Below are 25,056 nucleotides of genomic sequence, written 5' to 3'. Positions count from 1 at the left end.
TAAAATGATAACAAATAAATAATTAATGATAATACATTAATAAATTTTATATAAAATATGTATTGATATTACAATAAAATTATACAGATTTAATTAAAATTAGGTAATTTAAAAAAAAACTCTCTCTCATTTATATAAATTATTTATATATAAATTTATATATTTATTAGATATATTTCAATTAATTTTTTATATAATATAAATATTTAAATAAATAATTATTAAATTTAGTATTATACCGTTAATTTTATATTAAATATATTTTATTTTTTTTAAAAGGATATTAAATATATTTTATATAATTAATTAAAAGTTTATAATTAATATTTGAATAATAAATATTATTTGATGGTACAAATAAATAAATAAATATTTAAATATTATAATTTAAATAATAAAAAAATTAATTATTTATTATCGATGGAATAGAATCCAAAACCTTTGAAAAATCACCTTCCATTAACTACTACATCACAAATTCATTTTCATAAAATTATTACACTTTATTTTACATATCAGGTATCGAATTTTACTAAAATTAAATAATTATTAAAAATTATATTAAAAATAAAATAAAATAAAATTATAATAATTAATTTATATGTTAACTAAAAAACGTAGGGAAGAGAGTAATTAATTACTCTAAAAGCCGGCAAGAAATCAAAAATATACCAGGTTTTTTAAAGCTCCATATATGTTTCCATCAAAATCAAATATAAATATATATTTGAAAATATTGGAAAACAATTAAATTTACCTTAAACTGTATAATGTGTCAAAAATATTAAATATTATTTTTTAATTTTAATATTTGTATTTGAATTATTATTAAAAGACTAAATAATATTATCACTTTTCATATTTTTGAAATATAAGTTATATATTTTTCTCAATTTTATTTGGCTTTAACCTTTTAATATTAATTTAAACTGAAAAGTGAAATTTAATATTTTTAACTCTTATTAAATATTACAAAATTGCAACGGTGAGAAATTATTTTAACTTATGAAAGTTTAGAATGTCATTTTAGTTAGTATATCATTTTTTTTTCTAAATTAAAAATTGAATTAATCATGCTTTTGTCTTACTATATCTCCTATCAACAAACATCAAATTAATTTTTTTTTTCTTTAATCTTCACCATCAAGAAATCAATAAAAAATTTAAAATTTAAGAAATCAATATATATATTCAAGAACATCTCTAGTAATATAACAGAAACGTGCTTGTATTCTTTTATTAACTTTTTTTTTTAGAAAAAAAAAAAACAAATAATTCACTTGTTTATTTTTCCAGTACTTAACGCAATGAAAATTAATGCTTAATTTGCGCTAAAACCCGAGTTTGTGAGGCCGAAACCTCCATCAACAATCATATTCAATCCACTCACAAACTTAGACTCCTCACTTCCAAGATATAGAGCAGCTTCAGCTATGTCAATAGCATCAACAGGTACTCCTTTAAGATTTGAGATGGCCATGTAAGCTTCTTGCACAGTTTTCAAGTCTACACCTCCCATTACCTTCGCAGATAAAGGCGTTGGAACCCCTCCAGGCGAAATGCAATTAACTCTTATTCCATGCTTCCCCAATTCCACTGCCAGATTCTTAGTTATCCCAACAACTGCATGCTTTGAAGCTGTGTATGCATGTGGAATTCCACCATAGCACACTGAAGCAAAACTTGAAGTGAACAAAATGCATCCTTTCTTTTCTGGGATCATCACTCTAGCTGCATGTTTGGCTCCTATTAATCCTCCATACACATTTATGTCAATAACCTTACTGAAATCTTCACGCTCTACTGAAAATATGCTGGGATCGTATTTTCCTGTGATTCCTGCATTGTTGAACATTATATCAAGCTTTCCATGCATTGAAACGGCTGTGTTCACTGCGTTTTCCACATCGGAGTCTTTGGATACATCACATTGGACATAGGAAACTGGTTGTCCAGATTCTGATCGGATTTCCTCCGCTACAGAGTGACCCAACTCCGATTGGACATCTGCAATCACAACCTTAGCTCCATGACGAGCAAAGAGTCTTGCAGTACTCTCGCCAATCCCACTGACTCCTCCAGTTATCAAGGCAACCTTACCTTGTAGCCTGCATATAAATATCGTAAGTTAAAAACACTTGCAGGGGGAAAAAAAAAGATATATAAAAAGCTACCTCTTGGCAAAATTAGTAGCCAGGGATGAAGAGCCAGCCATGATATTTATTTGCTCGTAAGTTGTTAATTTGCTTCTGTGATAAAGGAGAATGAGATGGGTAATGCAATAGCTATGCAGCTTCTAGGAGAGTTTCTATGCCATACATATATAGGGAAGAGTTGAAGATCTAGATGAAAGATTACTGCCAAAAATTAAATAAAAGAAATCTTCACACAATTTTTTTAAAATGCTCATGGTTTTTATTTTATTATTATAAAAAAAAATTGATTGCTATGATAGTCATTCTAGGTATGCTATATCATTTGAAGCCCATGTATTGAATATTCTATATCATAATGTATAATTATTTTATTTACATAAGTATAGATTTATTATTTATTATAATTTTTATGTTAATTGATATAAATATTTTAATTAATACATTATAATATATAAATATCTAAAATATAGTGACATATATATAGATGGAAATTAGTACTCACATGCTTTAATCTAGTGGTAAGTACATTTAAGTAAATTTAAGAGATCTCATATTTTACTCTCCAATTCTTAATTTTCAATTAAAAAAAAATATATAGATGAAAATTAAAAATTACCAAATTAAATATCGATGTCCTAATAAATGGATATAGTCCTAAATTAAACTTGGCTCAAAGGATCATGAATCGGTCGATTCGATTTAAAATTGAATTAAACTAAATAATTCGATTTAAAATTGAATCAAATCAAATAAATCAAAAATTACAATTTTAATAAATTTTTTATTTTTTTACTCTTTATTTTTAATATTTTAAATTTTAATTAAAATATTTTAACCTTATCTATATTATTAAAAATAATATATTATTATCACTAATCGGTTCGATTCGATTTTTTTAATTTTTCTATAAAAATTGAATCGAATCGAAATAACTGAAATTTTTTAAATTAAAAATTAAATTAAACCGAATCAAAATGAATAAAAAATCGAACTAAAATTTTAAATTAATTTAATTTAATCAATTTATTTAATTTAAATCGAATACTGATCATATCAGAAATCTTCCTTACTTTGAAGAAAAAGAAAAATATGGATCTAATTTATATTATTTTATATAAATTCACTGTCCAAATTGTATGATAAAAAAATACCCAATTATAATAGATCTGTACAGTTGATTTATAAATAAGAACAAACTCTATAAACAAATTTGATAGTCAGAAAAAAAAAATAATAATTAAGGTCGTAGCCCAATTAATTCCTTTGACTCAAAATAGAAGCTACCACGCACCTTATCATCTCTCCTAACTATTTGTTTATGATTTTCTCCATTTTCCATGCATATGCAGCATGTGATATTCGCTTCATTTCCGGCGTTCTGCAATAAATTAATTAATCAATTCCTTTAAAACCAGCAAGAAATCAGTAATTTTTTTTAAGTTGACATTATAATTAATTAACATATCTGTGATATTGTCTTCCATCAGAATCAGATATAAATCCTGAAAATACTTGTAAAATCTCCCATTCCCATAATTAAGTCGAGAGAGATCATGTAAGCAAACCTATTTCAAATCCTCATCTTTGGGACGCTCTTCCTTATTTAATTTTTCTTTTCTTTGTTGATTAGACTTCAATTTCTGGGATTCCAACTCATTGGTGAGTTTGATTATTTGTGTGCAGAAGCAGGAGAAAGAGAAAAAAATTGAGAGCTTTATTTCAAATGCAATAAAATGACGTTACATCTGCGTTCTGGAAGTATCGGTTCCTTTTATACCAAACAACACCATATGCACAACACATGCATATAAAATTCAGTTCATACTAACAATACGACATAGTTTAAATGTTCAATACAATAACAATAAGCAGTAAAACGACGTAGCTTTAACACAGCTTTAACACTCCCTCCTCAAGTTGAAGCTGATAAGGGTAAAAAATTCAACTTGCAGGTTAAAGTGCCACGGCGAGAGGCTGGTAAAGTCTTGGTGAATATGTCGGCCAACTGCTCTTCAGTAGTAAGATAATTAGGTAATATAAATCCCCATTGAAGTTGATCTCTGACCAGGTGGCAGTCTATCTCGATATGCTTTGTGCGCTCATGGAAGACCGGATTGGCAGCAATATGCATGGCAGCTTTGCTATCACAGTGCAGTAGAACAGGCAATTGAATGTGAACCTGCAAGTCCTGCAAAATATAGCTAATCCAGAGGAGTTCACACACAGTGTTAGCCATTGCACGATACTCAGCTTCAGCTGAGGATTTAGAAACAGTAGGTTGTTTCTTCGTTTTCCAGGAAACAAGGCAAGGACCCAAGTATATGCAATATCCAGAGAGTGACTTTCTGGAATAAGTACAAGCTGCCCAATCAGAATCACAGTAGGCATTCAGAGATAGATCAGTATTCACAGGAAAACAAAGCCCCTGATGTAAGGAGCCCTTAAGATAGCGAAGCACATGTAAAGCAGCCTCCTAATGAGGTTTTCGGGGCATGCTCGTATATTGGCTCAAGTGTTGCACAGCATAGCATATATCAAACCTTGTGAGATTAACATAAAGAAGCCTACTAAGAAGTCTCCTATATAAATCAGGTTTATCAAAAAGCTCTCCTGATTCAGGAGACAAATGCAAGCCTTGAGGCAAAGGACAAGAGGCAGGTTTACAATGAAACATGCCTGCATCTTTCAATATGTCTGAAATGTACTTAGTTTGACTAAGTAAAGTTGCTTGAGAGGATCTAGCAACCTCTAGGCCCAAAAATTATTTCATAGGCCCCAAATCTTTAATAGTAAATTTTGAATGTAAAGCAAGCTTGCACTCAATAATGGCATCAATGGAGTTTCCAGTTAAAATAATATCATCAACATACACAAGCTGTATCAAAGTTACAGCACCAGTGTGCTGGGTAAATAGGCAATGATAATGTGGGGACTGCACAAAGCCCAAACTCCTGAGAAAATTGGTAAATTCAATGTTCCACTGTCTAGAAGCTTGTTTAAGCCCATATAATGACCTTTTAAGTAAGCAAACTTGCCATGGCCGGGCTCTGTGATAGCCTTGGGGAGGTGTCATGTACACCTCTTCATCAAAATAACCATGTAAAAAAAGCATTATTTATATCCAATTGGAAAATTGGCCATTGTCTGGAAGTAGCAAGAGCAATGAAAATTCTTACAGTTGTAAGCTTGGCCACAGGTGAAAATCTGTCTTTGTAATCCAACCCCTCAATTTGGTTGTAACCTTTGGCCACCAACCGAGCCTTATATCTCTCTACATCCCTATTTGGCTTAAATTTCACTTTATAGACCCGTTTACAACCTATTGCCTTTTTTCCCTTAGGTAAATTAGTGAGCAACCAGGTGTTGTTATTTTTCAGGGCCTGAAGCTCTTGCTTCATGGTTTCAACCCAATGTGCATCCTTAGATGCTTGAGTGTAAGTACAAGGTTCAATGATCTTGTTGATATTGCAAATATAAGACTGATGTAAGGGATGAAAGGTCATGAAAGATGCTTGTTGGGAATTTACATAATCCTGCATCCAGACAGGCGCTTGCCTATGTCTTTGGGTCCTTCTAACTGAAGGTTATTTCTGTAAGTCATCACTGGTGTGACTAGATGGACAAAAATCAACATTTGGACAATCATTCTCAATCACAGGAATAGGAACCACAGAGTTCTCAATCAGATTAGTGTTTTGGAAGGGAAATATTTTTTCATGGAAAACGACATCCCTACTAATAAAAAGGGTTTTATCACTGATATTATAAAGCTTATAGGCTTTGTGTGTGCTGGCATAACCTATCATCACAGCTTTAATGGCTCTTTCTTGAAATTTATCCTTCTGAGTTCCCACAGAAGTAGCAAAACACAAGCAACCAAACTTTCTCAGGTGAGAATAGTCAGGTGAGGTCCCATAGAGTCTCTCATAAGGCGTGGACCAATCAAAATGCTCCATAGGCATTCTATTAATTAGGTAAGTAGCAGTTAAGATATATTCTGACCAGAATTGAATAGGGACTTGTGATTGCATTTTCAAGGCTCTAGCTGTGTCAAGTATATTTCTGTGTTTCCTCTCCACAACTCCATTTTGTTGTGGAGTGTATGGACAAGATCTTTGGTGCTTAATTTCCTTACTCATAAGCAGAGAACCATAATTATGGCTTAGAAACTCCTTTCCATTGTCGCTTCTAATGACTTTGACGGCGGTATTAAACTGATTTTCTACCATGTGTATAAAGTGTTTAGTCAAACTAAAAGGCTGACCTTTTAAGTGCATCATAAAAGTCCACACAGCACTACTATAATCATCAATAATGGTGAGGAAGAACTTAGCTCCAGTGATAGAGCTGGTCTTATATGGCCCTCATATGTCAATGTGAATTAATTCAAAAGGTTTTGAGGCTAAGGTGTGACTTCTGGGAAAAGGTTATCTGGCTTATTTAGCTAGGGGACATACAGGACAATATTTCATAGCCTCATTACTGATACTTATGCCTTTAACATGTTTGAGTTTACCTACTAATGCATGTCCTAGTCTATCGTGCATATCATTCATGGTCACTACATGCTTATGTGTCTGTTCAAGTTGTATGGAATGTTCTTTATTCAAATCCATTTGGAAGGGAGTGCTATTTACAAAGCTATGAAGATCAGCATTAGAGTTCATGATTTCACACAAATAATTTCTTACATCAGAATGAGAAAAGCTCATTTGGTTCAGCCTGAAGAGGCCTCTATGTTTCTTGCTTATGGCCACCACCTTCTTATTCAGTGGGTCTTGTATAAGGCAATAATCCTTCCACATTACTATACAGTAGCCATGGCTACTCATTAATTGACCAACATAAATCAAATTATATTGAAAATGTGGAATATAAAGAACATTATCTAGAATCAATTTGCCAAAGAGATTTAGCTTTCCAGATTGAGTAACCTGAGTTGTTTTCCCATCTGGAAAGCACACACAAATGTGCTTGTGTAGTGGGTGCAAAGTGGTGAACAGGTTGCTGTCTGAACACATGTGATTTGTGGCTCCAGTGTCTAGGATCCAATCAGAGTTAGTTTGCATTTCAGCATTGCAAGTGTTATAGAGAGTAGGCTTACCTGCAAAGTCTATGAAATGTGCCTCAGGTCCATGAGATGTGCTTGGGGCAAAAGTCCTTTTCCCCTTTACAAGCTGAGAGACTTCTTGTTTTAAAGAGCTCAGCATGGATGTCAATTCATGTATTTTACTTGATGGGTCTAGATATTCCAAAGGGTTATCCTCTTCTGATTTGTTCCCTTCAACAGCAGCCATAACTTTGGTGCTTCTATTGCCTTTGAAAGATTGGGTTCCTATCTTGTTCTTAGCCTTGAACCAATCAGGATACCCAATCAGTCTAAAACACCCTTCCCGAGTGTGGCCATCCATGTTGCAGAAGGTGCAGTGACCCTTCTTGACCTCAGACCTTCTTGGTCTGGACAGACTCTGAGCTTGAGCCTTATTCAATAGGGCAAGAGATTCTGAGTTGCCATTCATTGCCCCCCAGAATCTCCCTTTGATATCAAATTTTACAACCATTGAGTAAGCCTTGTTTACAGCTGGTAAAGGGTCCATCCCCAATACCTGATCTCTCACAGACCCGAAGACCTCATTTAAACCCATTAGGAATTGCATGAGCCTATTCCTATTCATTATTTCAGCTATGGCCCTAGAGGCTCCACAAGTACATGTTGGAAGAGGTTCTACTGACCCAAGCTCATCCCACAGCCTCTTCAGCTTAGTGAAGTAGACTGACACAGACTGATTTTCTTGGGAGATAAGGGATATTTTCCTGTGCAACTCATAGATCATAGGACCATTGCACTCTCCAAATCTCTCGCAGATCTCTTGCCAGAGATCTCTGGCAGAGGCAGTATATATAAACCCATCAACTAACTCCTTAGAGATGGAGTTGAGAATCCAAGATATGACCATGAAATCACACCTTTTCCACTGTTCATATCCCTCAGTGTCTTTACTAGGTATCGAAGTAGTGCCTTCGACAAATCCCAATTTCATCTTGGCTCCTACGGCTATTCTAACGGCCCTACTCCAAGATCTGAAATTAGATCCTACAAGAGGTGCAGAGACTAGGCTCATACCTGGATGGTCCGATGTTTGAAGACTCAGAGGGTCTCCCATCCCCGTATTCACGATCTGCAATTTTTCTGGAGCTCCAGTTGCCTTTTGTTCCTTGCTACTGCTCGCCATGATCAAATCTTTCCAAAGGACTAAGGATCTCTAGCATACAACCGGCGACGCGCCGCCGTGAGTTAGGGTTCAAGCTCTGATACTATGTGCAGAAGCAGGAGAGAGAGAAAAAAATCGAGAGCTTTATTTCAAATGCAATAAAATGACGTTACACCTGCGTTTTGGAAGCATCACTTCCTTTTATACCAGACAGCCCCATATGCACAACACGTGCATATAAAACTCAGTTCATACCAACAATACGATATAATTTAGATATTCAATACAATAACAATAAGCAGTAAAACGACGTAGCTTTAACACAGCTTTAACAATTTGATATGTAGGTTTCAGGGTAAAGGTGGCCTAGATAAAAAGAGAAGGTTGTGGCATTGGCGAGAGCACTACTTTCAATTTGCTTAGCAGGTAGCCAAGGCGGTGATTGCAGTTATCCTATCAATAAAACAAGAATCAAAACCATCACAAACTCAAGTCCAAAAACAACATGTATGTTTATGGGTTGTTCTGGATTTTCCAGGAAACATGATGTCTCCTAGAAAAAAAGAAAATTTTATCACAAGCAATGGTAGATTTAAGCAATCGACAGATATAAAAATTTAAGTCATAATCTAATTTTATTTTTTTAATAATATTTTAATATCATTCATTTTAAAAAAATTTTTGTTCATGCAAATAAAATTTTCAATTTGAAATTTAAATTTAAATTTAAGTAAAACAATATAAAAAATTTATGAATAAAATTTTACAAATTAAATAAATTTACCGATATAGAATATTAAATATAAGTATTTAAAATTTTTTTCTCTTTTAATCTAAATAGTCTAATCTATTATTATAAAAGCACTATTTGATTTTTATATATGTGTAAGATTTTTTAATTTAAATAATCTAATTCATTACCTATGAAACTCACTTTTTTTTAGATTTATTTTTTTTAATCTAAACAATCTATAAAATCTATTAAATAATCAAAACATTATTCATAAAAAATTTTCTTAAAAATTTAAATTTTTATTTCTCTAAATATAAATAATTTCATATATAATTTTAATTTTATAAATTGATATACATGTTAAAATCATAATGTGTATCATTTATAAAATTATATTGGCGGTGTTAGATGAGTTAGATGTATAAATATTTAGATACAAATAAAATTTTATAGTTATTAAAATAAATGTTTAAGAGTAAAAAATTAAGAAAAATTTACATTTTAGTTCTTAGTTTTTTTTTTACTAATAATTATTTGGCCCTTTTATTTTGAGAATTAGCTTATTAAGTCCTTAGATTTGCTCTCATTCCACACTTAGGTCCTTCCATTCATCTTTTCATTAGTTTTTAAAATTAAATTATTATTTAATCCTTAAATATTTTAATTATTTACAATTTCATCCCTCAATTTTATAATTAGTCATATTTATATCCATTAATATCATCTTTCTTTTTATATTTACTCTCTCATAAAGGAGAAGAGATAAAGAAAAGGAGAGAGATAAAGAAAGCAAGAAAGATAAGAGATAAATAAGAGCTTAACGACATGTCCATTTGGATCAATATAATACCTAATAATGATAAAAACTATGAAAGAAATAATTTTCTTACATTTGGATTTTCTAATATATTATATAATGATTTTTTAATAAAAAATAATTTAATAAAATTAAGGGTTAATACACTTTAAGCAACACAATTTTTTAATAAACGGATTTATTAACGAATTAAATCTGTTTTTCCACATTATATTGCACTAGTGCCTTGCAATAGTGCACCTTTCCCAGTATCAGTATCAGTACCTTGGGAAATCACAGTGCAATAACTTCATCATCAAGGCATCTATAAATCTCATTTGAAACCCTAATACTCAAGTCCTACATATCTCTTCCTTCTTAGTCTTTCAACATCATATTGCATTGTCAACTATTAACAATGAAAGCTATGCAGAAATTCACATTGTAATGACAATTTCTCCTCCAAATTTTAATAGATAATTTCTTAAATTAAATTAGCTATTCAATTACTAATACTCAATCTATAAAATTCACTAATTATTTTAACATGCAATTGCATATAGATATAGAATAAAAACCATCAGTGTGAGAGTAAGGGAAGGTGGATAAAAACCTTGGACAGTGCCGAGTTCACCGGAGAGCTTGGAGACAAGGCAAGTGGAAGCAATCGCACTATGGAGAGGCAATATTGAGCTCAATTCTCGCCGAATAAATCTTCCACTTTCCAATCAAAAGTCGCCTGGTGATGTTAGTGATGATAGTAATGCAGTTGATCGGTGATAATGTTGGCAGTGAGAGATTTTACACTAATGAGAAATTCAGAAATAAGGAGATAGAATTAGTTAGAGATTTCAGAAATGGAGATTTGAGAATTTCTGAACGCATATGCAAGATGAAATAATTTTAAGTTTAAAATTCAATAATGGATCAATTCCATTCTTAATAATACCATATGCCAACATTTTTTCGGTTGTTATGGACACAATCGTCCGTTAATAAGTAATCTTGCTCACTAACGGATTTAAGTTTCCGTTAGTGAAGAAAGCATAATACCGATCTGTTAGTCTTTTCATCAATAACACTAACAGATCTTGATGGTTGGTGATTTTTCGATAGCATTCCAACAGTTCTTATAGTGAACCAATCACAAATAACTTTCATTTTAGGTGCATTTTCATTTTTAATAAATTATATGATTCTTAATTAATTGGAGTGGGATTTGAATACCTGCCCTTTTTGTTTTTACCTTTAGATGAAACATGCGAATTTTTTTTTTTTTTAAAGTAAAGGTAAAGCAAGTTAATAAAATATAAGGTATTAAAATATTTCAGGTTGAAAAGGTAAAAATTTTAAAAGTTTTGAAATTATATATAAAAAAAATTCTTATTATATATTAAGCTATAAAAAATTTTTGAATTAGCAATACATTTTTCCATTGGTAATCCTTTAAAAATTTATTGATATCAATAGATTATTAATGGATTACGATTTTTTGTTAAAAAACTCGTTGATAAATTTTTATCAATGGTTTTCAAGTCCGTTAGTAATACTAACAGATTTATTAATGAAATTTCCGTTATTATTACCGACGGATTTTAAATCCGTTAGGAAAAAAATAATTTACTAATAGATTTAAATTTGTTGGTAAATCTATTAATGAATTACCAATAACTTGAAATCTGATAGTAAATTTATTGAAAATTTAAATAATTTTAAAATAATTATTATTTCGACAAAATAATTGTTATCTCGATTAAATAATAAATTTTATTATAAATATTATATTTTATTAATTCAATAAGATTTAAAATTATATTATTATTATTACTAAATTTTTAATTTATGTTTAATATTTATTAGAAATATATAGAACGTGGAAATAAGAGAAAAGTGAATGAGAAAAAAATGATAAAAGAAAAAGAAAGAAAAAAGAGAAAAAGGAAAAAAAGATAGAAAAATAAAAATTATGAAAAAAAAGGAAGAATGAGAGTAGAGTAAAAAAATGATTAGAAAAATGAGGGAAAAAAAAGAGAAAATGATTAGAAAAAAAATAAATGAAGAGAAAATAATAGAAAAACATATAGATAGAAAGAAAATGATAGAAGAAAATAATATGAGAGGAAATAATATGAATGATAATTATAGAGAAAATGAAGAATAAGAAAAGAAAGGGAAGAAAATAATGGAAAAGAAAATGGAGAAAGTGAAAGAAAAATTATGGAGAAAAATAAAGAAAATAATAGAATAGGGAAGAGAATGAGATAAAAAAAAAAAGAATAAGAGATGTAAGAAAAATAATAGAAAAAAAATAAAATAATTATAGAGAAAATGAAGAATAAGAGAAGAAAAGGAAGAAAATAATGGAAAAAGAAACGGAGAAAGCGAAAGAAACATTATAGAAGAAGATAAAGAAAATAATAGAAGGGGAAAGAGAATGAGATTAAAAAGGATAAGAGATGAATGAAAAATAATAAAAAAATAGAAGAAAAAAAAAGATAAGAAAGTGAAATGAAATAAAGTAGTAGAAAACAAAAAGAAAATGAGAGAAATAGAAAAAAATAGAAATAATAAAAATAATAAAATGAATGAATGATAAAAAGAGATAGATATGGTGTTATATTTATAAATACGAATTACTAATGGATTTACTAATCGATTTGAATCCGTTACTAAATTTTAAATGTAAAAGTAAATTTTTTTTTCATAAAAAATTATGAACGGATTTGAAATCTATTAATAAATCTGTTGATAATGAAAAAATATGAATTTTTCATAACATAACACAAATTTTATATGAGATATCATTTTAAATTTACCAATAGATTTATTAACGAAAACATTCATTAGTAAATTTTATACGTTTTTTACTTAATAATTAAATAATAAAATTTAGTAATAGATTTGTAAATAAGTTAATAATTTTTTAAATATATTACTAACGAATTTAGAGTCCGTTAGTAATTTAAATATTTTTTTAAATTTATTAATATATTAAAATCCGTAAAGTGAATTAGCAATGAATTTTAAATCTATTAATAAATTTCAATACAATTTATAAATTACTAATAAATTTAAAATTTGTTGATAAATTTTTATAAATTTTTTATATTAAAATTTACTAATAAATTTTTTAATCGATTAGTAAATCTATTAAAATTATTAAGGGATGTCCGTTTTGTAGTGTTAAGTTATATATTTTTATATTTTTAATATTAATGATTTTTTATTTTTAATATTTTTTATTTTATATTTATAAAAAAAAGCAGTCAATTATGTTTTTATACTTATAAATACAGAAATTTATTTTTATATTAATAACTTATATCAAAATTACTATATACCTCAAACTATTATTAAAATATGTTTGTCCTTCTACTTTAACTCCATCAAATTAAAATAATTCAATGAAAATATTTTATTTTGTATTTAATAAATTTAAAATATAAGATTAAGCTATTATTTTTAGAAATTAAGTGATATAATTGTTAATTTTGACATAAATTAAAATTTTGAAAATACTATATATTGAAAGGTATTTTAATCATTTTTAAAATAATTAATGAAATTTAGGTAAAAAAATCTTCAATTTAATGATTAAATTAACATTATATTAACTAAACTATTGAGTTTTAAAAATAAAAGAATATATACTTAACTCATATATTAAGTTATTTGTTGATTTAAATTATTTATTGAACCATTAAAAAGTTAATAGAATAAATTCTTGTACGCACCTCCTCAATCTGTGAAAAATTTTTAAAAATCATTTATTTAATTTTTAAAAAAAAATAATTAACTGTATCAATTTAAATATACTATATTTGAGTTAGTTGCGTTAATTATTTTTTTTTAGATAAAAGATTAAAAATTAAAATAATAAAATCTAAAACTTTTTAAATTTATTTAAATGCACGTATGAGATTAAATTTAATTATTAAATTTTGAATTCATATTTAGTGAATTATTATATTTAGATTATTTTATATTTTTTATGACTTAAAATAGATTAGCTGGTCAAATCAATTTTCCCCGCTGGACAAATTTATGATTTATTAAAAAGGAAACAAAAAACTTTTTCATTGAGAGTTGGAATTAAAATTCGAGAAACTCTCATTGATTTAATTGGAATTTACAAATCAAAATTAAAATTACATTTTGAAATCGATAGTTTAATTTAAGTTAAAACTGAACTTTGTAATAAAAATTTATAAAGTTAATTACTAGAATTAAATTAAAATAAAAAAATCCTAAAATTAATTAAAAAATGAATTTTTTATATTTTATTATTTTAATTACTAAATAATAGTGTTTTGACTGATATAAAATACTAACTTTATTTTTAAAATTGATATTGAATAAAGCTAATGTCTAATTAGCGACAAGTATCAGTGCTCTTGAAATGCAACTTCATAAAATTGATATGATGCATTAAATCAAATCATAGTATAACATAAAACTAACTACAAAAATCTGCACTATCAATCAGCTAACTATAATATATATAGTTGTTTAAGATTTATTCAAGTTTTTTTTTTTTAAAATGGAAATTAGAAATTGAAAATTGGGAGAATAGAATCTAACACTTTTCAGATTTATTCAAATGCACTTACTGTCAGATTAAGTCTATAAGTGCAATATTTTCAAGTTCATATAACAAATCTTTTCCAATTTTAATCTTAAATTTTTTTAAAAAAAAATACTTAAATATTATTATTCTTCCCAAGTGGAACAAATATCAATTTTGGTTAGATTTACACAGTAGGATAACAAAAACCCTCTCGTTTAGAATTAAAAATTTTATAAAAATTTAATTTAATTTAATTTTTTTAAAATAAAAAAAATTAAACTTTTAAATTTATAATTTTTTTATTATATATAAAAATAAAATTATAAATAATTTTGTAAGAATTCATTTAATTTTTTTTTATAAAAACTGATTTAAAAAATATTTATTATTTTGTAGTTAATGATTATTAAATTTAAAATACAACCTATAAATTGAATTTTTAAATAAAAAATATATAATAATTATATAAAATAAATATTTTTAAATTAGATTATAAGTGAATAATAGATTTTCTTACCATAACTACTATTACATTTATACTTTTATAAGTTCTTTCCATAAAAATCAAAAACACGTTTTAATTAAATGAATTAATAGAATGACAAATCTATCATTTTTTTATTTTTTTTTTCAATTATATATATCTTTATTCTCATATATTTAATTTTTTTTTCATGATAGATATATTTTTATAAGGAAAATTCAGTCGACTCTTTTGTTTATTAAAAAAAATCTGAACTCTGTAAATTATTTTTTTTTTTATATTTGTTTCTAGATTTTTTTTTATCCGCCACAAAACTGAAGTTTTTTTTCGTATGAGGACTTAAATTTAAAAAAAAATAAAAAGTTGTGTAATATTGTATATTTATAAAATTAAGATATAAAACTGTGTAATTACAGTTAAAAAAAATTAAGAAATTACATTATGAAGTGTAAAAATTGCCATGCAAATTATGTAATTACATTATTATAAAAGTATAGAACAAACTAAAAAAATTATAATATAAAGAATGCATCAGTTTTATTTTTTAACATGTGAAAAATTTTAAAAGAACAGTAAAAAAAAATTAATAACCAAATTCATAGTAATATTTTAATAATAATTATCCTATAAAATAATCTTTTATGTTAAAATAATTTTTGAACTCTCATTTAGAATTAAAGCTTTTATAAAAATTCAATTTAATGTAATTTTTTTCATAATTTTCTTATTTAAAATAAAAAAAATTCATTGTAAGAATTTATTTTAATTTTTTTTATCAAATGAATTATATTAAATGGAGAGTTAAAAAATACTATTATGATAAGTTATATTTATCATTTTATATTAATTCTAAATAAAACAATGAAAAATAATATAATATCTCTGGTTGTGAAGAAAAAATCAATCTATTTTGAATTCAAATTCATATTGATATTATGCAAATTAAATAATTTAGTGCTGGACAATATCTAATGGACCCATTTTTTAAATAAAATATTATTATAATTTTTTAAAAGAACCAATCACAATAGTAGAAATGTCCATGTCATGAGTGACAAATGGGATATAGTATTGGTCCAGAATAACAAAAAGATTAAATGAAAATGAAATATCTTACCATAGAAAGCAAAGAGTGTAATTCACTTACCAAAATCTCATAACTCTAGAATATTGACAAATGGATTTATTATAAATTAATTGCCCTCAACTATTTCCTGTTATTTCACATTTCACCCCTGAAATATAATAATTTCTTCAAGCCCCACCCTTCCCTTCTTTGCTATATAAACCCTTCACCTTCTGAGGTCTCATGCATGAGTGAGTAGCAAAAAATCAAAAAAATGACGAGAAAGAAGGTTAAGCTTGTGTGGATAGTGAATGATGCTGCGAGAAAGGCCAGCCTGAAGAAAAGGCGAGTTGGCTTGCTGAAAAAAGTGAGTGAACTCACCACCTTGTGCGGTGTTAATGCTTTTGCCATCATCTATAGCCCAGATGAACCAGAGCCTATGGTGTGGCCATCGCCACCGGAGGTGGAGCAGCTGATTATGAGATACGAAAGCATTCCGGAGGTGGAGCGGTGCAAAAAGATGACGAATCAAGAAAGTTATCTAAAGGAGAGGATGGCCAAATCGCAGGAACATTGCAGGAAGAATCATATGAAGAACAGGGAGTATGAGTTGGTCTACCTCATGGACCGACTTCGTCGTGATAATGAAATGGATTCTTTTGAGGTGACTGAACTTCAGGCTTTCATTTGGCTGTTGGAGGAGAAAATGAGGGAGTTAAGAAAAAGATCCGAGTATTTTCAACAAGTTCCTCCTCTTCCATCTTACCCTTTTCCTCCTCCTCCTCCTCTTCCGCTTCCGATGTCTCCTCATGGGGATGTTATTATGGAAGAGATGGGCCAAGAAGGAGGAGGTGGTGGTTCTGGTGGAGAGCTTATGAGGTTTAATCCTCAAGAAGCTTTAATGTGGGATCAGTGGTTCATTGATATGATGAACAATAACGAAAATATTGCTGGTGGCGGCAGTGGAACCAACCTCCCACAAGGGTTGAACTTCCCCGGATTTCCTGGTGGTGGTGGTGGTTTTGATATGGGTGTTTACCCTGGGCGTTTTGGAGATAGCAGCGCCGGCAACATCGTCGGCATGGGACTCCCTCAGGGGAACATGAATATTGGTATGAATCCTTTTGAGCTGGGAATGCCTCCTTATGTCAATCCTTTTGGGCTGGGGCTGCACCCTCCTCCTCAAAATTTTGCAGGCAGTAACAGTACAAATGTTTTTGGGCTGGGACTGCCTCCTCCACCTCCTCCTCCAGAAAATTTTGCCGGCAGTAGCAGTGCAAATATTTTTGGGCTGGGGCCGCCTCCTCCTCATCCTGAAAATTTTGCAGGCAGTAGCAGTGCAAATGTTTTTGGGCTGGGGCTGCCTCCTCGTCCTCCTGCTCCTGCTCCCGACAGCACTACTGGAGAAAGCCCCACTGCAGCCGGAGGCGACCTAGGGCTTCCTGGATTCTTGCCCGCTGGGACTGACACAGGCATGCCATTTGATCCTACTAAACCTTGGCCTCACAATTTCTAACCTTGAATATCTTTCTTCATGTGTGTGTGTTTTAAGTTTCGTCCAAAGCTGAATATCTTGATCTCTTTTTAAATGTGTGTTTGAAGTTCGGTCGCCAAAGGTCGATCAGAATTTTATTTGATTCATATATGATGTAATAAGGTGTCTATTTGTTGCTGTGTATCCGTTATTTCTGTTTGTTTTTTAAATAAAATGCTATGTGTCTCTTGTTTGTTTGTGCCCTTAAATGAAATGTTATGTTTCTCTTGTTGAGCTTTTTGCCTCTTTCATTTGAAGATTATAGCAGGAAGGGATTCAAAAGGCAATAAAATTTAATTTTAAATGTAATTAAGTAGAGTATGTTACCAAAAAAAATGTAATTAGATTAATTTAATAGACTAAATTTATCCAAAATTATACACCAATGTCGATTTATTTTAGATATCTAAAAAAATAGCACATTATTATTTAATTAAAACACTTAAAAAAATTTTTATTTAAATATTTATTCCTCATTAGTAAAATAAATCAAAATTAATTCCACTTTTCATTTATATATAATATATTATTTTAATGTAAATGATATATTCTCTTAAAGATGTACATAAGATTAATAGAACTAAATTTGATCTGTAATAAGGTTAATTAATTGAATTAAATTTAATTAACTGCGCATGATATTTTATTTTTATATAATATATTATTTTGTATATAGATAAATATACAAATGGAGATATATCAATAAGAACGGATACTTTCGACGCAAATTTTCCTTTACGTCTCGATACTCTCGATTTTTCCTTTTTCTTAAATCTAACTTCTTCTTTCCCCTTTTCATGGAAGACGATCTGTGTCAATTGACTATCGATAAAAGAACAAGATGTTGTTGTCCCTATTAAGAAGTCTAAACATATTCTGATCGTCAATTATGATTTCTGTATGACGGGGATGTTTCTCATATACAATCCAATCAATTTTCAGAATATGCAAACATTTTTGACATATTTATAGCATCCTTTAGAGGGATATCTATTATGGAATTAGAGATAAAAAGATATCTGTTTCGATTTTTTAATAATATTGATTTTGAAAATATAGTGAATGGGGCTCTTAGTTGTACAATCGATTTCCACTTGTTTGGAAGGAGATACAAGATAATGAAAACTCTCTCCATATCCCTCTAATTGATTCTGATTTTTGGGTTCTGATTGAAGACCTTCCTTCTGGTTATTACAACGAGACGTTGACTAAATTGGTCAGGGATTTTGAGCTTGATGAGGAGAGTGCAGTCTGAATAAATGATGATGCTAAAAAAATACCAATAAATATCAAACATAACGTTATTACAGGTTTTTCTTCCTCTCAACAGGATACCTCTAACAACACCCCTGCGAATGTTAATTTGACAGACAATAGTGAAGCAGCTAATCCCGTCAAAAGTCGGGATAGCCGAAAGCAATGATCGTTCTATGATGGAACTGCCGAGGACTCGGCAATCCTCGGACAGTTAATGCATTGAAGGATTTTGTTACTAGTTACAAGCCGGACATTTTATTTTTGATGGAAACAAAAGCTCTTAGTTTTCATATGGAATTTTTTCGTAATTTTTTATATTTTGATGGTTGCTTCTCAGTCAATAGACAAGGATTGGAAGAAAACCTTTCGTTAATGTGAAAAAGTTATGTGTCTGTTTCTGGGGTTGGCTTTTCTTCAAATTTTATTGATTCGGTTGTTTCGGAAGGTAATGTTCAATGGAGGTTTACGGATTATTATTAGTTTTCGGAATCGCAATGACAACGTCAGCCTTGGAACTTTATTCGAGTTTTATCTCGTAGAAGTTTTGTTCCATGGTTTTATTCGGAAAACTTTAATTATTTATGCTCGAGAAATGAGAAATAAGGAGGAATATTTTTGCTAAATTATCTTATGTAGGAGTTTAGACGGGCGCTTGAGAAGCATTTTTGTCAAATTATCTTATGCAGAAGTTTGACTTCAAATGATTGTGAATCTTTGTTAGACTCTATAACTGATATTTCTGTTAGATGGGTTCGTCGCAACGCTATTCTAACTGCCCGTACTTTGACTAGAGAATTTATTAGGTATAATCATCTCTTTGTTTGGAATGATATCTCTTTTTATTGGATAGAATTTTTTATTAATACAATCAGTAATTTTACTTTAAAAAAAATATATACAATGGTAAATTTAATTTACATTTGCTTTCATTTATATATAATGTATTACTTTATAAGCAAATAATTCATTTTTTATCTATTCAATCAATTAATTACAGATTTAATTATTATAAAATCCTTATTTATATGTTTATAGTTTTTTTTTTTAAATATGGTGAAATTACTTTCTTTTACGTTTGGTATGACTTAATTCTTCTATAGGGTGTGAGAATTTGATATATGAATGTGCATTTATTTGGAGTTAAATACTTAATATTCATTAATAACTTAAATTAAATTTAATTGACCGCATTTGACATAAATTAAACAAAGTGGACAGACTAATTAAAATAAGCTGACAAAATTAGTTACAACATCACATTCACATATGATTTATTTTCTTAAAAACATGTAAGAACATTAATTAATGGCAAATGACATTCTCTTTTTCATTTATATATAACATATTATCCAATCAATGGATGAGCTACTAATATATCCATTTTTTTTTAATATCTAGTCTGAATTAATTTATTAGGCATAACGCTCATCATAACAAAGTTGGACCTCCAATAGCTTACCTAATATATAGGTATTTTTATTAATTTTTTAACTATTGATTTCAATTAGGGTTTGAATGATTGACAAATATTTAAACTCTAAACAAATGTTTTAGTATTTAAAATAAAGAATAATGTGTTTTTTTTTTTAAAATACCTTAAATAAATGCACATTCAATATATCACTTACTTTTCTATTTCTCCTTTGATGCTAGAGGGATGAGATGTGTATATGCATCTACTTTTTTTTTTTGGAATGCCGTATAAAACATGAATTTATAAAATAAGAGGACGATCAGTAAATTATAGTTACGATATTCACATATTACTATTTAATGTTTACAATATAGAAAAAAATTTTAATTAATTTTTTAATTTTTAAAATATATATTAAAATATTTTTAATATTTTAAAAAATTTATTAATTACTTTTTTTTAAATATTTTACTATTTAATTTTTATAATTTTAAAAAAATTTATTATTTAATCCTTTAAATTTTAAATAAATTATTAATTAATCTTTTCATAATATTTTAAACTTTTTATAATATTTAACGCTAAAACTAAATAATTAATTAATAATTTTTTTTAGATATAAAAAATATTTTAATATATTTTTTAAAATTAAAATACTAATTAATAAATTTATATATGATGTAAGAATTAAGTAATAATTCTGCAAATATAATTAAGTAATAATTCTACTGATATTCGCGGGCTTGGTCTGGCAGTTGCAATCCTCCAAACCCATCCCTTATCAAAAAAAAAAAAAGTCTAATTATGAATTAAATTTTCATTTGCTTCAACACGTTCACACTTCCATTAGTGTGCTCCATCCTCGATCTCCACTCCGTTCAATGCTAAACTCGTACTTCTTTCTCCATTCTTCCTTTCTTCTCTCATTTGTTCAATCTCCAGCAATTGCTTTGGAGATTCTATGTGCCTATTTAATTCTTATTTCGATTTGCTTCAGTCTATAAAAAATAGACATTGCAGTATTTGATTTTCAACCTTTTTCGATTCAGTTTTCCACACTCCATCTAGGGATTAACAAGGAAGAATTAATTTCAGGCACTTGAGCATCACTTCAAAAACAAGCTCAGTGGTATCACAAGCAAACAGACACTCTTTCAAGCTCCAAGCCAATTAGGAAAAGAGCAACAATAAAAATAGCAAATGTCAACCATCTCCAAACTTTAAAAGGCATCATGAATTGAAATTTCAACTGTAACATTTTCTCTTTTTCTTTTTCATATATAATCACAAAAAACCGATAGTATTTCTAAATTTACACACAATAACCGCAAAGAGATGGCAACATGCGAGTGGAAGCACTCATCAGCAAAGGGTAGAGGTGGGCAACTTCAAAATCAAGGAGGGGAAAATTCCAACAAATCAGGAGCAAAACTTCTATAAGCACAATTAAAATATCTTATTATACTGGCTAGTCAGAGAATTCCTGAGATTTGAGTAAAGGCCAAAAAGTGAGTACTGCCTCAGATTTTCCACCTCATACCATGAGTTGAGAACTGCAAGATGCTTATCCGTGCCAGAGAAGGCCAATTGGATACCAAGGCTGCAATCTACTGAACCTCCATGGTTTTTGCAGTTCGATGTTCTGATTGCACAATCCTGATTGTTAAGACAAACAAAGTTATTGTTTCCCGTACATCTAGTGCATCCATCCCTTTTCCAGTAAAGGTTTTGCAGCCTGCCCTTCTTAAACTCAAGAACCTGCATTTAATAAAGATGATGATAATGATGATAACAAACAAATGTTCACGGAAAACTAATGGGTTTCCGTTTATCTTATAAATGTAAACCTGAAATCATAATGGATACAAAATCTTCTCTTACCAGAGTGAAGCTTGTCACAGTGTATGTGCTGTTTGCGACAAAAGCAGGAAGCGACCTTGCAGCATATTTTCTCCCAGCAAATGCGACCATATATCCACCATAATTGTCCTGAAGAAAACAAATATTAGGCATCACGTTAATTAGATACAGGTGGCACAGTTTTCACAATGACATTCAAGTATCAGGCCAAACCTAGAAGCTATGGAAGTGAAATGGAGGGCTAGCAAATCAAATGCAACTGAAACAGTGCCCTTTGGTTATCAGTCGGAATGGAACAGAAAGCTCATTTGTATTTTCAATTTCTAACCCTAGACAATCAAGGAGGAACAATATTAAGGCCCATCCATTCATGATTTATCACTTCCATTCCTTTCAGAGTAATCAAATATAAAGAAATGAAATTTTGATTCCTATCCTGATCTTCATCCTTGCTAAGCCAAATAGCACCTCAATGACTCGATCATATCCATCTATTCAACAGCATTATAGAAAAGAGATTCAGGTTCTTAAGTGGGCATCAACCCCCAAATACTGTACATGAAGCTTTTATCTTAAGCAAAAAAGCATACTTTTTCCAAATATTCAAAGTAAATATTCCACATTTAAAGAGAGAAAAGAACAAAACCACTGACAACCATAATATCAGGGACAGGGTTCCCTTGTGGAATTTAATTTTCTGTTGAAGTTGACCTAATATGAAGTAGATGAGTCGTTTTTTCTGTTACCACCAAGTTCATACTTGGTAGAATAGCAGTGATAACCAGGAAGTCATTGGCTCTTTTTGGACAACTATCATATGTTCCCTTATCACCATTGAGTCCATTAGACAGCATTGCATATCTTATGAAGGATTTTCTCCTTATGGTGAGGTAAGCTCATTCAGCTTATACCGAAATGATAAGCGCTCTTGCAGAATCTCCAATAGCGATTCAGGGGGTGCTTGCTGCAACACATTAAACTCCTGTTGCTGCTCCTCCTTTCCATCTAAGCAAAGGAGCACAGAACAAGTAGATCAAGGTGACAACAAGTTTTGCTACTTCAGCGTATCAGAAAGCATTACTTCAGTATTAAACGACGTAGTCTTCAGAAAGTTTGGATCTTAGGCAACATAGTTGCAAGAGTTTAAACCTAACGTTCTTTTCTAAAGTAAAATCAGGATAGGATTAACAGTAAACCAAATAGAAGCTAATAAATAATACATTAGTCAAATTGGCCTCACCACCGAGTTTTATATGCAATAGAGATCATATAGTTTTTGGTTTTCATTCTCTTTTGCTCATGTTCCTCTGGCATTCAGGATATTGATAATTAAAAAGTATTCATTACAAAAAGGGTTGCGGATTTCTATATCAAGTTCCTATATCGTTATGTCTTTTAAAGCCATATTTCTCATTTCCCCAAAACATTAGCTGCAAAATTAGAGAATTTTATCTTTCTTAAGCGCGAAATCATGAATTAAATCTTCAAATCGAGTATGTACCAGTTTATCAATCAGTACAAATAAAAAATTCCTAAATTTAAGCAAACTGACTTCAACGTTGAATCCAAGTCAAATCAGCCTCTATACCATCCAAAAACAATAGAAACAAATAACAAAATCACAAATTGATCGAACCGCGTAAAGACACAGAGAAGAAGAAGCAGATGGAGTTAACTAACCGGAGAGGAGGAAGAGGTGTTAATCGTTAGGAGAGAGATCTCGTCGACTTTAGGTCTAAAAACGGAGATCTGAGAATTCTGGCTAGAGAGGGATAGCCTTGAATCGCAAGGAGATAACTGAAGGCTGCTATTATTCTTATAGAAGAAGGCGGTCCTCGATGCAAATGCGATGGCAAAAGTAAACCCATCCGACCGCTGTACGGTGGTGTCACTGCAAGGCCGGTAGATGTGATTCGTGTCGCCAGATTCCACCAACAACAGCGACGATACTGCTGCCAGAAATATCAACAGTAAATATCTATGAGTCGTGGCTGCCATTGTTAGCGAGCTCTGGTTTGGTTTCTCTTTGACTTCACATGGAAGAACAGAAGGAGAAAGACATTGGAAAATCGAAGGGAAAAAGAATCGAATCGTTTTGCGCGGGTTCAGATGTGCGTGCCCGGTTCGCGTCCGAAACCGTACTTGACCCGGGACAAAATATGGAAGTGCTCTAATTTTATTATTTTATTTTAAAATAATAAGAATAATATTCACTAAAAAAAATTTAAGTGTAATTGATAATATAATGAAATTTAACCCTAATTATTTTCAGCAAGTACTTTATATTTTTAACAATAACATGATTAAATTTTTAAAATTTTAATTAAATAATTAAAATTTTTATATAATACTAATATAATTAAAATTTTTATTTTTAATAATTTAAAATTTACAATGAAACTCAACTCATTAAATTATCAGAGATTAATATAAGTGGATAGTTTAAATTTAAAAAAATATATATAAAAATGTGTGTCTTGAATTTTGTATATGGTTTAATTTTGTATATGGTTTAATTTCATATAGTAAAAAAGTAAAATTAATTTATAATTTTTTAAAAAATTCAACTAGTATGAAATAGTGAATAAAAAATTTCAAAATTTACAGTATAAAATATTTGAACAGTATTTTAAGTATTATAAAAGGTTCCATCGAATATAAGAGGGTGAGTCTTCTGTCGTTTCGACGACTACTGATCATCATAATAATCGAACCTATTTTCTTATGATCTAGTATCACGAATTATTAAAATTTTATCATATGATCTATGGTGACAACTCACGACATACTTTAAATACATATAATATTAAATCACTATGGTAACTTATGTTTATTACCAAAACTTTTAACTCTTTATTAAAAATGAATTTTAACTATAATTTTAATTATATATTAATAAATTTTTAAAATAATATTGCACTATACATAATTTATATATTAGTTTGAGTTTTTTTAAAAAAGAAAAAAGAGAAAAACC

General features: G+C 29.2%; 3 protein-coding genes across 3 annotated transcripts; 1 reads left to right on the top strand and 2 right to left on the bottom strand.

The window, feature by feature from the left end:
* Positions 1 to 1,214: 1,214 nt before the first annotated feature.
* LOC110623685 (secoisolariciresinol dehydrogenase) lies at positions 1,215 to 2,280 on the bottom strand. Its single transcript, XM_021768699.2, has 2 exons — positions 2,175 to 2,280; positions 1,215 to 2,108 (listed from the first exon to the last, which is right to left on the bottom strand). The coding sequence occupies exons 1-2, from the start codon at positions 2,213 to 2,215 to the stop codon at positions 1,322 to 1,324; spliced, it is 828 nt and encodes a 275-aa protein (XP_021624391.1). The 5' UTR covers positions 2,216 to 2,280; the 3' UTR covers positions 1,215 to 1,321.
* A 14,008-nt stretch (positions 2,281 to 16,288) lies between these two features.
* On the top strand, positions 16,289 to 18,803 carry LOC110622730 (agamous-like MADS-box protein AGL8 homolog). Its single transcript, XM_021767333.1, has 2 exons — positions 16,289 to 17,486; positions 18,724 to 18,803. Exons 1-2 carry the CDS (start codon positions 16,289 to 16,291, stop codon positions 18,801 to 18,803), a joined length of 1,278 nt encoding a protein of 425 aa, XP_021623025.1.
* A 2,653-nt stretch (positions 18,804 to 21,456) lies between these two features.
* LOC110622064 lies at positions 21,457 to 24,151 on the bottom strand. Its single transcript, XM_021766429.2, has 3 exons — positions 23,760 to 24,151; positions 22,101 to 22,208; positions 21,457 to 21,977 (listed from the first exon to the last, which is right to left on the bottom strand). Exons 1-3 carry the CDS (start codon positions 24,075 to 24,077, stop codon positions 21,666 to 21,668), a joined length of 738 nt encoding a protein of 245 aa, XP_021622121.1. The 5' UTR covers positions 24,078 to 24,151; the 3' UTR covers positions 21,457 to 21,665.
* Between the last annotated feature and the right edge of the window lie 905 nt (positions 24,152 to 25,056).

This window comes from Manihot esculenta, chromosome 9, assembly GCF_001659605.2.
Source record: "Manihot esculenta cultivar AM560-2 chromosome 9, M.esculenta_v8, whole genome shotgun sequence".
NCBI classification, from domain to species: Eukaryota; Viridiplantae; Streptophyta; class Magnoliopsida; order Malpighiales; family Euphorbiaceae; genus Manihot; species Manihot esculenta.
This window is presented reverse-complemented; position numbering and strand designations above follow the sequence as displayed.

What these genes read in the sequence shown, in the direction of transcription:
- LOC110623685 (XM_021768699.2), bottom strand. Translation starts at nt 2,215, where the DNA reads ATGGCTGGCTCTTCATCCCTGGCTACTAATTTTGCCAAGAG. An exon ending in GCTACTAATTTTGCCAAGAG is followed by an intron (nt 2,109 to 2,174) that starts GTAGCTTTTTAT and finishes ATTTATATGCAG; the next exon opens with GCTACAAGGTAAGGTTGCCT.
- LOC110622730 (XM_021767333.1), top strand. Translation starts at nt 16,289, where the DNA reads ATGACGAGAAAGAAGGTTAAGCTTGTGTGGATAGTGAATGATGCTGCG. An exon ending in GCCCGCTGGGACTGACACAG is followed by an intron (nt 17,487 to 18,723) that starts GCATGCCATTTG and finishes TTCTGATTGAAG; the next exon opens with ACCTTCCTTCTGGTTATTAC.
- LOC110622064 (XM_021766429.2), bottom strand. Translation starts at nt 24,077, where the DNA reads ATGGCAGCCACGACTCATAGATATTTACTGTTGATATTTCTGGCAGCA. An exon ending in ACACCTCTTCCTCCTCTCCG is followed by an intron (nt 22,209 to 23,759) that starts GTTAGTTAACTC and finishes TGTTTTCTTCAG; the next exon opens with GACAATTATGGTGGATATAT. An exon ending in CTGTGACAAGCTTCACTCTG is followed by an intron (nt 21,978 to 22,100) that starts GTAAGAGAAGAT and finishes TATTAAATGCAG; the next exon opens with GTTCTTGAGTTTAAGAAGGG.